The sequence below is a fragment of the Myxocyprinus asiaticus genome, chromosome 36 (genome assembly GCF_019703515.2).
Source record: "Myxocyprinus asiaticus isolate MX2 ecotype Aquarium Trade chromosome 36, UBuf_Myxa_2, whole genome shotgun sequence".
In the NCBI taxonomy this organism is placed as follows: Eukaryota; Metazoa; Chordata; class Actinopteri; order Cypriniformes; family Catostomidae; genus Myxocyprinus; species Myxocyprinus asiaticus.
Genome location: NC_059379.1, coordinates 19,344,077 through 19,360,172, shown reverse-complemented (window position 1 = coordinate 19,360,172; position 16,096 = coordinate 19,344,077). Strand labels below are relative to the sequence as shown.

Genomic DNA, 16,096 nt, shown 5'->3' with positions numbered 1-16,096 from the left:
AATACAATTTTTCAAGTGTTTTATCTACTATTAATGTTTGAATTGTACTACAGTTTTCAATTTAAGAGGTTAAACTCGTGATATGGCTTATACGAGTTCAATAGAAGACTTTATTATTTTTACACTATATTGTCCAGCCTCAGTTACTACAATAACATGTCTATGCAATCCACACAATAACACCGTGAACCAAAAACATAAAATGAGGATTCAGTAATGATGGGGATAAAATATACTTTTTTAAACGTAAAAATTATATGCTTAAATATGCAATATAACAATTACAAGAAGTCAGTTTCAGAAGTCAGCCATATTAAACATGTCACAGTAATTTCACCGGACAATGTAAATACATCGCTATCGGTTAACACATGAGTAATGTTCGATTCATAAAAGCATGACAAGCAATATAAGCTTCAACAAACCTACCAGAAAACATATCCAAGCATTATAGCAGGTAAACAACTTCACCAAACAGATAACAGATAAATATCCATCTAGACTGCAACGATGCTGTCCTGAACTGTGTGAGTGTTACTGAACTGAGCTGAACAGCGTAGTTAGTTTCTCCAGCTGGAACATGAGACAGCCGGTACTTCATTCCTGTGTGCGGACGTGACGTAATGATGCAAGGATGAACGTCATAAGCCAGCGATTTCGTGCCTAATCGAACCCTCAAGCTCAAAATACAAATAATTTTATAGGCTTACCATAGTGAATCGGGGTAAGGTAAGGACATTGTTTATGTACTCAATCAATAATGGCAATTTGTTCATTTTTAACCAAAAAAAACTTACATAGTGCAGCTTTAAAACCCAGCATTTGGGATCTTGGCAAATCTTAGCATGGGGTAAGACATTGTTGAGACCTCTACTAAAACTCTAGATGAGGCACATTTGAGACTACTGGGTTGTTTTTCTCAGGAGAAACATCTTAGAAGCAAAATACTTACTCAAAAGTCTTCATGTCTTTCATTTTATCTAATTGCGTTCTAGCTGAAAATAAACAACTGAGATATTAAGAAGATCTCATTTGTGATTTTTCTTTCGTGTGGGTTTTGTGTTTCAACCCTAAGTGCCTGCTACCTAATTCTGGTGACATTAAGTTCATTAAGAACACCATCCCTTACACCTATTCCTTAGAGAAACACTATAGCGGGGAGAATGGTTGAAAGTAGATATAAACCCATGGGCCCAAGCCATCAGCCACTCACCTCCATATACCACAGCCTTGCTGATTGCACTGGGCATTTTAGTACAGAAGCAGCAAAACAGCTCTGGCTTGCTGATTTGTGAAACTCAATGTTGCTGGGAGCTGTCAGGATTCTCCACATCATCCTCACAGTTGGGCATCTACCCCCACAGCAAGGAACCTTGAGAGATAATTATACACTACTACATATGAACAGAGAGGAATTTGTCATGTGGGGCCAAAAAAAAAGGTGTGAATGGCCCAGTGAAAACCACAGGAACCAATTCCACATCGCAAAACACCCAATAGTCAAAGCGAGCGCAAACATTTCCGACGGGTACCTCGTCACCTGCCGATAGAGTGAGTACAAGGCCTCCATGTAAAAAATACATCAGAAATTTAAAAGATTTGTGCTGTCGTCCCCTGCCGAGATTTTACCTTTTAACACGACACACAGAAACACTGGGTTTCTTGTTTATTTTTTTGTTGTTTCCCCCTTCACTTTGAAAAGGATACATCGGTAAAGATTTACATTAAGGTTAGCATTAGCTAAAGATATATTTTGCTAATTTCTAATTTGCTAATTGCAAACTCTTAAACAAAGAAATAGGAATGATAGAATATCATTTTTGAAAAATATTCTTAATTATGTACACTCACCTGACACCAGTCTTTAGTCATATTAGTCTTAGATAAAATCTCCTTTGTTCTACATATGGTGCTGGGTAAACATTCCTGAGTGCTGCCGTGTTGAGATCACATGACCAGCCAAATATTGCTCGTTTTATCTCAATAATCCACTCTAAGTGGATGTGGAATTAATTCACTCACGGGATAAATTAATCATGACTAACTATGAAAAACGCATTTTTACAGCAACATCGGTAACTGGGAACTTTGGTTTTTGTGTGATGCTGCATCTATGACACTAGTTTTCAGTGCAACATAAACACAAATATTACTGCATGAACTATGAGTCATGGTTAATGTTAATTTCTACATATACTAATGCATTCTTTCACAATAAAACATGAATAATAACATGAACTAACAATGAACAAATGTGTATAAAGAAGATTACTAAGATGGTAATCCTTCACAAAAAGGTGCCATTCGTTCACATTAGCCATTGCATTAGGTACCATGAACCAACAATGAACAATGTTTTTAAAGCATTCATTAATCTTAGTTAATCTTAGTTAATAAAAATACAATTGTTCATTGTTAGTTCATGTTACCTAATGTTAACTACAAATGGAACCTCCTTGTAAAGTTTTACCACTAAGATTACTAAAAAATTCTTCATTGTTAGTTTATGATATCTAGTGCATTAATATATAGAACATTAGTAAAATGTCACCGAAATCTCATTCTCTATTTGATTAATTTGTGCATCAGAAGCAGGATGTGAGAGGCAGCCATTTTGTTTTTTCTAGCATACTTGCATGTACATGGATTTTAAATCAGTTCAAACTTCAAAATAAATGTGCTTTTATGGTGATATCTGTCGCATTCTATCTTCTTTCATGACAGGGGTTATTTTGCTCCAAGGACAAAGCTTCCAATTGTCTGAATCTATGACAAAAAGATTTAGGTATTCTGAGCAAAAGAAGATGTTTTATTTAAGCTCCCATGGAGAAACAGAAGCTGAGGCTTTACATGTTTGAACAGCCTGCTATCATGAAGTCTTATCCATCTGTTTTTGTATCCTCATTAATTATCTGCGTCAGCCATAGCTACACCTGTCAGTTGTGTATGTGTGTGTGTTTATTAGCGTTGTCCTTCTTCTGACACGAAGAACAAGCCGTTGCCAATTAGGGACTCTGCCTTCCCCCAGGGTGACAGTGTGTTCAACTAAGAGTGCTGTCACATCAGCTCATGGGTTGTTAATGTGGTCTGAGTGTCAGCAGGATGAAAGATGTATATTTAGAATCTAGTGGGGTCACTCGACGCTCTCGGGTAAATCAGGCTATAGGTTGAGAGCGGCAGTTTGGCTGGTTAGAGGTTTGCACTTCAGGGGTCCATATTTTCACCTTGGCTCTGTGACATTTACATTCGCACCACTGAAATGGTTTGGCTGTTCGGATTTTGCTGACTTTTAAATTAATTTCTATAAAATCTGCTTTATGCGACAGAATGAAATGTGAGGTGTATTGGTTTAAGGTTGTGGTTTGATGTTGTGATTATATATCACGGCGTGATGTGAAATAGAATGTTTTAACCTGCTCTGCTCTGTTTATAAACAGAAAGATAACTTCCTTTCTGTTCTGAATTACAATTCCGTTCAGATTTGGAATTACTAGTGTGGGTTCAGCTCCCATGTCCTGTTGAAATGACTTTACTGATAATATCTGGGGTCTCAGAGACCCTATTTATGTACGTGTAATAATAAAGACACTTTTAAAATGTTTTTTAATGTTATAAACATGTTATAAATAATTTTTTTGTTGTTGTTTCCCCAGAAATGTGACTGGTATCCATTCTAATAACATTGTTTCGGTTTGGGGTCATTTTGACCTAGGCAAAAACACACTGTAAAAAAATTAATAAAAACAATTATTTTTTTTTATAGGCTACATTAAAACAAACAACAAAAGTGTATATCTACAGTCTGTGCAACAGTAAGAAAATTCTGTCTTGTGAAATTCCTGTCTCATTGCATTATTTAATGTTTCATATCTGGGGTCACTGAGACCCCAGACATAATTCATGTAACATTTTATTTATTTATTTATTTTTATGGAGGACAATTAAAGCAAGTTATCAATTAGAAATTTTATACATAAACAGTTCTCGTAAGATTAGAAATATCCATGAAGTATCAGTCCAGATCCTATTAAATGGCCCTGAGGTCTCTAAGACCACAAACAGAACATGGTGGTTAAATATATGAAGCAAACCCCATTTTCAATCTTTTAAGTTCCCACTTTTACAGATTACTTGTGAGCATTACGGACTAATCAGTCCCAAAATTGCTCTTCCGTCCTTAATCTAAGAATACAGTCCTCTCTCAAAATGGCTGCCTGTACCTGCTTCACACTGTATCTTTCTCAGCTCGATGAGCTAGATATGAGTGTATCTGATCTCTCCTGGCCGAGACTGTTTGTGTGTAGGGTATGTGTGTGCATGTCTGAGCTGCATTTTCCTGCTAGCCCTGTCCTGTCAGACTGCTCTAGCCAGCCCCTGCCCACCTCTGTCTTATTTAACTCTGCCCTCTCTCTCCACCCTGGGAGATGAGAATCAAAGTGACCAGACACACACAACCATCTGCCCCACTTCCATGGCAACGAGCTGCCCTCCCAGACAGAGGGAGAGGCTTTTTGTCTTTGCTGCTTTTGAGTTTGTCTGAACACAACTCCCTAATAAAGGCATAGCAGACCTAGACCTTTCGCTGTGGCTCCAGTCCAGCTGTCCAATCACACACTGTCACCTTTTCACATATATCCTTTGCTGTAATGGTCAGAGGCTTAAAAAATCACATGTCATCTCCTGTATATTGCCTAAGGCTTAATGGTACTGGATTCATAGTAATTGAGAGTAGGGAGGGATAGAAAATCGATCAGGAGCCTGGCAGTTTTTTAATGGCAACTCTTTTTGCCTGTTATCAAGTGAGATGGGCCCCTGACAATGATGCCCTCTTAGCAGCAGACTGACTGATTAGGAGAGACAACGACGTGTAAAAGAAAGACAGAATCTGAAAATCACAAAGCCTTCAGGCTCCTCTTCACGCTCTCTGATCATCTGGTGGAAGCTCGATAGGAGCCCGGAGGTTTTGGGGCCACCGTCAAACTCACGACACGTGCACGGGATAAGGGAGGAGGCTCTACAGGCGAGAAATTGCTTTCTCGAATAGAGTTTACAGTCTGTAGGTTTTTGGATATGCTTCCTAAGCCACTCAGGAATTGTTAGGACGTGTGATGCATATGCAGCGGAACATCACTTCACTTAAACCGATGCTGGCTGGTTGGTTCCCTAAGGGAGGGTTGCCAGAAAAAATTGTTGCATTGCTCCATCTAGTGACAGAAGCAGGATAGATCTTTTCACTGTACTTTACAACAGCTAACATGTAAGGGGGTATTGAGAGAAATTTTGGGGGGATAATGAATTGTTTGCTTAACATTATGTTAAACTTACTGTGTGTGTTTGTGTGTGTGTGTGTGTGTGTGTGTGTGTGTGTGTGTGTGTGTGTGTGTGTGTGTGTGTGTGTGCCCTCAGCCAGTTAAGACATGACCTGAGGGGAAAAAGCACTATTTAAAACTATGCATGACCAAGGTGAGGAAGATACATTTAATATACTAAGACAGCCAGTGATATCACGGTCCATTTTCGATGTATGGAAAAGAATAGCTTTTTGCTCTTTGTGTTTTAATTGTAAATCCTTTTGTGTTCCATGGGAGTTTCAAGGAAAATGAGGGTGGGTAGATGAAGACAGAATTTTCCGTTTAAAGGTGCACTCACTAAATTTATGCTTGTGTCATTTTGGACTTACAGTGACATCTAGTGGTGTGAATTCAGCATCATTCAAAATCAATAGTTTTCAATTACAGATGCCATTGTAGAAATACACTATTCACAATCAGGCATGATTAATTTAATCCAAGAGTGAAAATCTCCAATAACAAGAAGGTTACTGAGATTAGCGAGTAGTATTCAGCTGGTCATGTGATTCTAAAATGGCAGCCGCCCATGAGGGCACCCCTGCCCCATGTAAAATAAAACAGGTTACTGATATGACTAGAGTCCTCATCTCATGTGATTGGTCATGATTTTTACATATGTTTTCAAATTACAGTTAATTTCTTTAGGAGTAAAACTTTTTTAGTGTGGAAAAAATTAATGAGTGCACCTTTAATTGATCTGTAGAAGGTGTAACTCAGTTGGACTGACCAAATGTAGATATATGAAAGGGTGATTTCAGCCACAGCATTTAGGTTTTATTACCAGGTTTTATTTATTTTATTACTTTTTAAGTTGCATTTGAATGGGCATGACACTTCCACATTCCATTATTCACATTGGTTGGGATTAAAGATGCAGGATTCATGACAGGACCGTTGACTGACGCAGGGACTGTAAATGGTTTTAGCGTGACCGCAAGATATGAAGGAAGAGCAAAATGTGTGAATGTGATGTGTGACAGAATAATTGAGTGAGCACATCATTGTTTCCTCCGCTCTTTCTCTATTAAACCCTCTTCTTTCTTTATCTCTACGTGCCCCTCAGTAACCCCTTTTTTAGTTTATCCTCTTCAGACCCTGCCTATCTTCTCTCTCTCTATCTCTCTCTCTCTCTCTCTCTCTCTCTCTCTCGCTCTCTCTCTTCCTCTCTCTCTCTGTCTCTCTCTCTCTCTCTCTCTCTCTCTTCCTCTCTCTCTTTATCTCTCTCTGCCCTCTGTGTTAACCGCTGTGTGGGACATGTTATAGGTAAAGGTCCAGAGACCATATTTGCGGGCCAGAACTTGAATGACAACGAATGGCACACAGTTCGTGTCGTCAGGAGAGGCAAAAGTTTGAAGCTAATGGTGGATGACCTGCAGCCCTCTGAAGGTACAGCAAGTGTCTCACTATATCCACCACCCAAACGTTAGAAACATAGAATGAAGACTCAAATGGAATTGTAATGATGTAATGCAATGATTTTTGGTTCCTTGCTGGGCTTGCTGGCATGAATTCAACACTTTTAAATAGACTTGCTATATTTCTTAAAGCTGATACATTTGGGCCGAACCACAGAGGGAATACGTTATACTCGCATAACCTTACTGATTTTAGAGTGAGAGAACTTAATCATGGGAAGCTTTAAAAGAGCTTTTTTTAAATATTTAGGGATTTGTTCCCTCTCACTGAATCTAGTAAATATCAAGATGCCATTTTTTTCTACATGTTCTCTGAAATGCTTTCGAAATGGAAGAGGAACTCAGGCTTTAGAATTTGTTAGTATATAATGTTTATAAAAATCTAATTTTTCTGCATCAAATGTGAGTCAGCCAACTTCTGGCAATGCTGGCTGTGTCTGAAACTTGAACAATGCTGCCTTCGTGGGAAGAATATTGCAGAAGGAAGGCACCAAAGTATGAACGAATTCAATATTTGTTTAACATCCTGTCTACTAAGATGTCTTCATCTGGTATTTGAAAGCAGCACAGATGTATCCTTGCTGCCTATAATATTGTACATACCAGTACATGCAATATGTAGAAGGAATTTAAAAAAAATGTGAGATGGAGCAGTTGATTTTTTTTCAACTTGTAATTCAATTTAGTCTAGAATAAATCATCAGACTCAAAACTATGGTACATGGAAACCAGTTTCCTTAAGAGAAATACCTTCATACAAAAAAGCTGGATGTGAATCATTGACTAACTGGATAGCTTTCCGTTTCAGGCACAGCCACTGACACAGTTGCACATGACACATAAAGCACCCTACACTTCCTGTATTAAATATGTCTTTGATTATTCGCCCTGTTAAGGTCAAATCACAGGGGACCACACGCAGCTGGAGTTCCACAATGTGGAAACAGGCATCGTCACAGAGAAGCGTTACATGCCTGCCGTGCCCTCCAACTTCATTGGACACCTGCAAGGCCTGTCCTTCAATGGCATGTCCTACATTGACCTGTGCAAGAATGGGGACATCGACTACTGTGAATTGAACGCAATGATTGGCTACAGGAGCATTGTGGCAGACCCCGTGACCTTCAAGTCTCGCTCTAGCTATGTCACCCTGCCCACCCTTCAGGCCTACTACTCCATGCACCTGTTTTTCCAGTTTAAAACCACCTCACCAGATGGTCTCATCCTTTACAACCGAGGAGACGGCAATGACTTTATAGTGGTGGAGCTGGTTAAAGGGTGAGCCCCATTAACTTTTAATGTGCCACAGTTTGATTTGAATGTATATAACAAGTATAATAAACATTATATGTGCTTGGATGATAATGAAAACATGTTGATGTCCTCCAATAATTGTCATCATAACTGTGTCCATGCAGATATCTTCATTATGTGTCAGATCTGGGGAATGGAGCTCACCTGATCAAAGGAAACTCCAACACACCTCTAAATGACAACCACTGGCATAATGTGATGATCTCACGAGATACAAACAACCTCCACACTGTCAAAATAGACACCAAAATCACCACACAGACCACCATGGGAGCCAAGAACCTGGATCTGAAAGGTACATGTGGTGTTCTCTGTGTGAGAATGATTTCTCTGTATGATCTTGAATCAGGGTTGGGCAAAATTCAGAATTTAAGAACTGGCTCACTTTTTGGGAATTTGAATTGGAATGGGAAGAGGAACTTACTAATTTGCAATTCAAAGAAGTTAAACAGTCACAGTATAAAAAGTGTGAAACAGTGTGAAAAGGTTTGTATTATTAAAAACGTAATTTACCAGTCCCTCCAAGAATTTGCAATCTTGCGACTGAAATTATTTATGCAAAATTAACCAGTCTCTGCATTATAAGCGGTAGCTTGCAATTTTGTATAATTTCCACAAAAAATGGTGAATCTGAGGTAAACCAATCGCTTTTCTCTAAATTGACAGCGGCAAAACAAGTGGTCAAAAAGACAAATCCAACTGTACAGCCGCTATTGTATCATCTCCACACAGTAAGCATATCCTCCTCGTTTCCTCTTGACTACGCCACTGTGTGTCATAAACCCTGTGTGAATGAACCCCCAACAACCAAGAACATTTGCTGTTACACGAATGTTAAAGTGAAACTGAAGCGTTTTGTTATCACTATCGAAAGCCTTTCCTAAACTTTTAAATGCCGCGTGTACATCACAGCTAGCGTTTAAACATCACGCGCTCTTGAGGAGCCGCTCCAAATGGTCCAAAGTGCGGGTTGGTTATGACCTTTGTTCATTTGGAGTGCTCAAATAATGCTGTTGTGTTGCAAAATGAGACAACATTCATGAAACTTGTTCATGATGGGCATTTCTATAGTTGTTTAAAAAAAATCCCTCATTTGCTTAGTACAATGTGATTAGAATTTCACATGCTCAACAATCCCAGTTCTCTCAGATAATTGCGGTTAAAACAAATGATTGCGATCAGGTGATGTAAATATCGCGACATGCCTCATTTGTGTTTTTAGTTTACAGTTTTATTGTAGGTCTACTATTTTAACCTTAACAAAGTTTACTTTTCTGAGATAGAAAATGTTAATATAAAAATAATTAATGGTCTTCCACTCACATTAGCCAGATCTCGGGTTTTGCACATTTTAAATGTTTTGTATTTTTTGTTTGTATTTATAATTTTTTGCATGCTAGCTGCATATTCAGTTGTTATTCACTTATATAATTACAGGCAATTGCACTTACACTGTCATTGACAAAAATTACAAAAGTATACAATGATTATTTGTGAGTTTTCACCGCAAAATAACACAAAAAAACGTAGAAAATGGCATTGCAATTTTTGAGCAAAGCCTCAGCAATTTCAGTCATTTTGGGCTGCACTAATCAGGAAAAAGTGCTGTGAAATCCTGGTGGGACTGACTAACAGCAGATATGATCATTTCTTTCAATCATATTGCATTTTAATTGAGCTTCATCAAAATTGAGTAGAATTGTTCTGTTGTTCTATCCTGTTTGCTACCGCAGTTCAAATTCAATTCAAATTGTAAACTTGAATTAGAATTTATTAGGCATTTTAAATTCAGTTCTGAATAGCGCACAACACTGGTTTGAATTGGAAATTTAAATTAAACTGCACACAAGAGAAGTATTTCCTTGTGTGTTTTATTATTATTATTATTTACCATTTTTAAGCATCTTTAATTTATTCCAGTTGGTGAATATTTGTTGTCTTACTGTACCTTTGTGCTAGGTTGTAGTCAACTATTTGTTTTTTGCAATAAACTATGGAACCAGCAGAGGGTAATGGTGTTCCTTTTCGTGGCCCTTTACATAACATGCTCCCCTGATAGTTGAATTGAAAACAGAATGTTTGTCAGACCATAATATTTCCTGTCTCTACAGGTGATCTGTATGTGGGAGGTGTGGCCAAAGAAATGTACAAGGACTTGCCAAAACTGGTACATTCTAAAGAGGGCTTCCAGGGCTGCTTGGCATCTGTGGACTTGAACGGACGTTTGCCAGACCTGCTGTCAGATGCACTGTCCAATGCTGGCCAGGTGGAGAGAGGATGTGAAGGTGAGGAAAACAGTATGAATAAGATGGGAAGACACTGGGTATGCTTACAATTGCTCTGCACCCTTGTCTCATCCCATGCACTCATGTTCATCCTTTTTTTGCTTCCTGTTCTATTCACTCTCTGCTTTTGCTGTTGTTGTTTTTTCTCCATGCTGGGCAATTTTTTACCAGTTTAAAGGTCCTGTGCTCTTTTCCTCTCTTGGAAACTTTCAACATAGCGAAGCAAGTATTAAATATCACCTATGTGACCGTTGATGGTACTAACGTGACTGAGAAGGCAGGCTAGTGGCAAAACATTTTTAATAATTTTGAAAGGCAATGTATATATTTAGAGGGAAATTTCAGGAAATGCTAAATTTTTTTAATTAATTGTGTTGACTATAAAATCATGAGTTTATTTATTTTGTTCTATCGATAGCCCTAATATTAATTATTATTGTGATGATTATTGATAATATTGATATTATTTCAAATGCATAGTTTTCTTTTCTTTGTGTTGTTTTCTCTAATCTAGCTTCATACTAAAAAAAAAAAAAAAAACAAAAAGCCATAAAATAATTTATCAATGAAACTGCTATATGTTATCTAAATAGAAGCCTTTATTTTTGGTCACACATTATACATACAGTTTTTTGCATATATACAGAGAAATGTATTTGTTTTCACATATCCCTGAAAAGCTGGGGTCAACCATGATACGGTGCCCCTGGAGCAGATAGGGTCAAGGGCCCAACAGTGACATCTTGGTGGTGCTGGGGCTTAAACCCCTGACCTTCTGGTCAGTAAACCAGAGCCTTAACCACTGAGCCACCACAGCCCCATGCAGCTAAAAAAAAATTATTACACTAATTAAGTGGAGTGCAGCGATCAAAGCAGCAGTACAGGTGCCATCTAAGTCGAAATACTGTTTGAGAGATTAATAGTAGACCAGAATATAGCTAATTATAATCAATACAGACTAACCTTAATCAAAACACTTACCCTACTTCTTTAAAAAGACATATTTTGCTAAATTCAGTCATTTTGGCCCATAAATATGTGGCCCCAAAGTATACTGTGCTGACTGTATGGCATGTCTACTCATTAAGTTGTACATGAGTCACAGAAATTTGCTGTTCTTCATTGTCACTTGTGCATGTAAACACTGTATTACATTATGAATAAATACATATGTATATAGAAGCTTTTCCTTTTTTTTTAATATATATATATAAAGTCATTTTGGGGTCTGGAAAATTAAATTAAAAAATGTCAAAAATGTCCTTTTGAGTGATGCTCAAAGCAAAGCTACGCCACTGGCTTTTATCATGTCTGTTCCTTATTTTTCTCTCTGTGTCTCTCGTTATCTCTCATTAACTCCACCTCTCTTCTTCCCCCCGAGTCTCTCCAGCCCTCTTTTCCTTTCCCCCATCTCTTTTTTCCTTACATTTTTAACTTATTAATTTGTTACAATCACAGTCATTCCAGTGCCTTTACTAACATCTTATATATTTTGTTTTCTTTTTCGTTTGGCTGACAAAAGTTGCATTGCTGAAAGCTGACTTGCAAGGTAGATAGATATATGTGTGTTTTAACTGATGCCCCCGTTTTACCCCTCCTCCAGTGTGGCAGTCTGATGTTGTAGATCACATTTGCTCAGCAGCCGGTCTAGTAACTCCATCACCGTAAATACAAGCACCTTACACGCTCCTTGTATTTACAGCCCCGGTCTTAAAATGTCTCAAAATGTCCTGTGTTATAGTCGTCCCTCACTTCCCCGCCACTTCTTTTTGCTTTGGAGCTCACATCTGTTCTGTCGTTTATTAGAGGCATGTGTCCCCCTCCCCTTCTTCTGAAAATGCCCCCACCCACTGCATGCAGTTTAAACTCCTTTCACACAAAAGTGACGGAAATAGTTTTTTACCCTCCTATAAGACTTTAAAACTAGATGGAATTTCCCTAACGCTTTGGTGATCTCTCCCGTGAATTCAAACACAGATTACTCTAGATATATAGCATTAGCTTTAAGAGAAGGCTCATTGGAGGGAGCGTGCCAGCTCTCTGTTGCTATCTCTCTCTGAGACTTTAAATGAGCTTCGCTCAGACAGATCAGGTGAGACAGCGGGAACAGAGCTCATCTGGATCTCTCTCCCTCTGCCAGACTCGCTTCACTTCCCGCTTTTCTTGAGTCAAGTGGCAGAGGCACAAATGTGCGACTGATTGGCCAAATGGCTGAGTGATGGAAAAGATAGAGCGTTTGAGGGCCAGGAGCCTGTTTTACATGCTGGCTGAAGTAATGAGAGAAATGAGAACAGAAGTGTTTCCGCAGGCTGTAATATGCCTGGCCCGACGCCCCGCCGGTATGCTTCTGTAGACAGAACACAAAATGAGTTGTTCCAGACGGCCCCTATTTATCTTACAGCCCCATGTCCTCTGGGAGTGCTGCTGCTTTAAACCCACCTCAGCAATACCAGGAGCAGATGTTATTATCAAAACGGAGGCCTGTATTATTACTACAGTCAAACATTGCACAATACTGCCAATGCTACCCCTTCACCAACGCTGGGGGTGATGCTTGTATTGCACTTTAAGTCTCCTGTCTTGATTTATAACACGGTTCATGAATCTAATATAATGATGTAATGTTTATCATACAACAGTTAGTTCCGGTCCTCTAATCTGATTGGACAAGCACTGTCCCAAGAGTGCTGATATTTAGTATAATAGAACTAAACTGAGCTTGTCTGTGTTTGTGGTGTTCTAGACAGACTGCTAGTCTATGTGAACTATTTTCATAAGCGCAGCTTAAATAGACAAAAAAAACAAACTGGCCATATTGTGTCTTAGATGTGAGTTACTCTATGTTAACATCTTGTTTATAAAACTGTTGTATAAAAGCAATATCACACAAGTAAGAGTGCTGTTGTACTGAAAATACAGTATATTCTGTATGACATCAATCTTACTCATGTAATATTGCTTAAATATAATCTAAAACAGCTTTATTTTGTGGAATCACTATACAAAATTCCTATTTTTCTTCAGCTGGCTTTCTTTTACATTAGTAGTTTTAATAAATCTACAATTAACCTATTAAACACACATTTTCATCTTCTTTGCCCACCTCAGGTCTCAAAACATTGTCTGGAAAAGATTAAGTAGTTGAAGTAGAAGATTTTGTCCTCTTTGGTAGCTGGTTTTTCATCTTGATGGGGAGTGAGCAGATGGGACGGTTCTGTGTGGCTGTTTCTGCTGCAGTAAATCCCTTACTCTACTGTGGATTTGATGTCGTAAGGGGCCTATGAATTTATATACCCCTCTTCTGTCTCTTTGTTTTCTTTCTCTCTCTCTCTACTCTGTCATCTGTCTTTGCAGGCCCCAGCACTACCTGTCAGGAAGACTCCTGCTCCAATCAGGGCGTGTGTCTGCAGCAGTGGGAGGGCTTCAGTTGCGACTGCAGCATGACATCATTTGGAGGACCGCTCTGCAATGACCGTGAGTCTATCACCTCTTCTGATTTTCAACTATTGTAGAGAAGCACAATACACTGATCCAGAAACCACCCAAAATTATATTCAATATGTAAATTTTAGACTAAGATGTGAAAAATAAGCACATTTCCACTCAAACAATACTTGAACCACACACAGTAATTCACAAAACCTTTTTAGGTGAGATCAAAAGAGCCAAGATTCTGTCAATGCACCAGATGTGACATGTCACATTGAATTAAAGTGGAATCAGTGACCCATAGAAAGTGGCTGTTTTCAGAATGAAATTATAGCATACTGCACTGTATACACTGTAAACTGCCCACTTTTTAAAAAATAGTATGTGAAACCCTACACATTATGCAACGACAAACATTTTTGTTGTCACACAATTTTCATTACATTGTGTGTTTAATTCAACAAGTGCCATCCAGTTATCATCTCTGAAATAAATACTGTTACTTTGCATTTGAATCATTTTGTTTTTCTCAACTCTTGACATTTTGATCAAAAAATGAGTCTTTATTTATTTATTTATTTATGTTTTTTTAAATCACGGCTGATATTACATCTGGTGAGTTGTATACTGCACATATTGGCAAATGTAGGATATCATCCATGCATAAAGAATATTCACATATTGTGGACACTAGACAGTATATGCTGCAAAAAATAGCAAGAGTGCACTCTTGTGCTACACCACTAGAGGGTGGTAAAGGACAGTGCATTACTGGGAATCTGAACAACGGCAGATTTCAGGACCGGTTGTCCTAAAAAAAAAAGAAAAAAAAAAAGAAAATGGCTTATTAGACATTTTCTTGCAGAAATAAATTATACAGTATATAGAGGAAATGTATTGGGGTTTTTCGTATCACAAGTGTGTGTGGCCATTTATGAATGGATTTGTAATATTGAGCTGTCTGCACCCAAATAGGGCAATTGATTCAGATTTGGTCTGAAAGCCTCTGTGCTCTTGGCCTGTGAAAGTGCTTAGTGCCGGGAATCTGCAGCAGAGGGAAAGTCCTTGAGATGGTTTATGAAGAAGATCTATTACAAGCTCAAGCCATGCTTGCGGGTTTGCCAAACTATTAAGAGCCAGCCTTTGTTCAGGGGGAAGAAACACATAGACGGCTTGCATTACATCATCCGCAACCCCGCACCTTGCTGGGTACTATTCAGTGTGTGTTTTTTGCTATTCAGAACAGCAGACAGAAGATGGGGTGGCAGCGGTTTTCTGCTGTCTTAGAATTATAAAGAAATGCTTGCATATTTTACTCTGGCGTCTCTTTTTTCCCATATGCATTTATGATATTTCAATCGATAAATAAAATAAATGGGTGAAATTGCATGTCACACCTTTATTAATGTATATAAGCTGATGGATTTATTGCTTTTTTTTAAATAGCCAATAGGCTTTAGTTTACATCACCGCCTTGAACTATGATTTGATGCATGCTATTGCTAGTCTGAGGCAGATGGTATTAGGTAACACAGAAATTCTCATTCTAGAGAGCATTTTATTGGACAAAACATTGTATACGCCCCTGAGTAAAAGATGAGTCCTCAGTATTTTTGGTTTGATTTCTGGAAGAGAAAGACTGTATATTTTAAATGCTTATATCTGCTAAAAGTTGGTTTTATTAACATTTAGTAGTACACTAGCATACACAGTAGATGGCCTTAAAGCTACTAGACACGAACTAAAAACTAAAAAAGCCCAGTTTTTATTTTATAGGGTCTTTAATGTTCCTGCATATTCATATGCCCCTACACATGCACACAGACTCATTTAGATGTATTGAAGCCTGGTGATCAGCAGCCCGTGAAGGCAGTGCAGAGGGAGAAAGGCTTTGTGCAGGCACAGTGGCCAGAGTAAATCCTGAGTGTTGGGCTTACAAACCGTGGACATGAACGCGCAGAGCCTCTCAATTTGAAGAAATGGCCTCCATCTTCACATTATACATTATCCCACCTCAAGTGTAGCACTGCATACTAAGGTTATTCAAGTTTTATTATTATAGTTTTGAATGTGTTTATATATATCTATATATATATATATATATATATATATATATATATATATATATATATATATATATAAACAATGTTAAATTCAAAACTAGAATAACCCTGGCATGCTTCTCAATTTCTTCAAATTGAGAGTCTCTATGCGTTCATGTGGATTTACTTTGGCCACTGTGCTGGCACAAAGCTTTTCTCCCAGTAATATATATATACGATAGATAGATGATAGAGCTGCA

The 16,096-nt window shown here is 38.2% G+C and overlaps 1 protein-coding gene across 9 annotated transcripts in view; it reads left to right on the top strand.

Moving 5' to 3' along the window:
* Positions 1–16,096, top strand: part of LOC127426713 (neurexin-1a) — a 220,116-nt gene that overhangs the window by 121,821 nt on the left and 82,199 nt on the right. For all 9 annotated transcript variants that reach the window (XM_051673679.1, XM_051673678.1, XM_051673676.1 and 6 more), the window contains 5 exons: positions 6,615–6,737; positions 7,663–8,044; positions 8,185–8,375; positions 10,192–10,365; positions 13,720–13,839. In XM_051673679.1, coding sequence (XP_051529639.1) covers positions 6,615–6,737; positions 7,663–8,044; positions 8,185–8,375; positions 10,192–10,365; positions 13,720–13,839 — 990 coding nt within the window. The remainder of the gene's footprint in view (positions 1–6,614; positions 6,738–7,662; positions 8,045–8,184; positions 8,376–10,191; positions 10,366–13,719; positions 13,840–16,096) is intronic.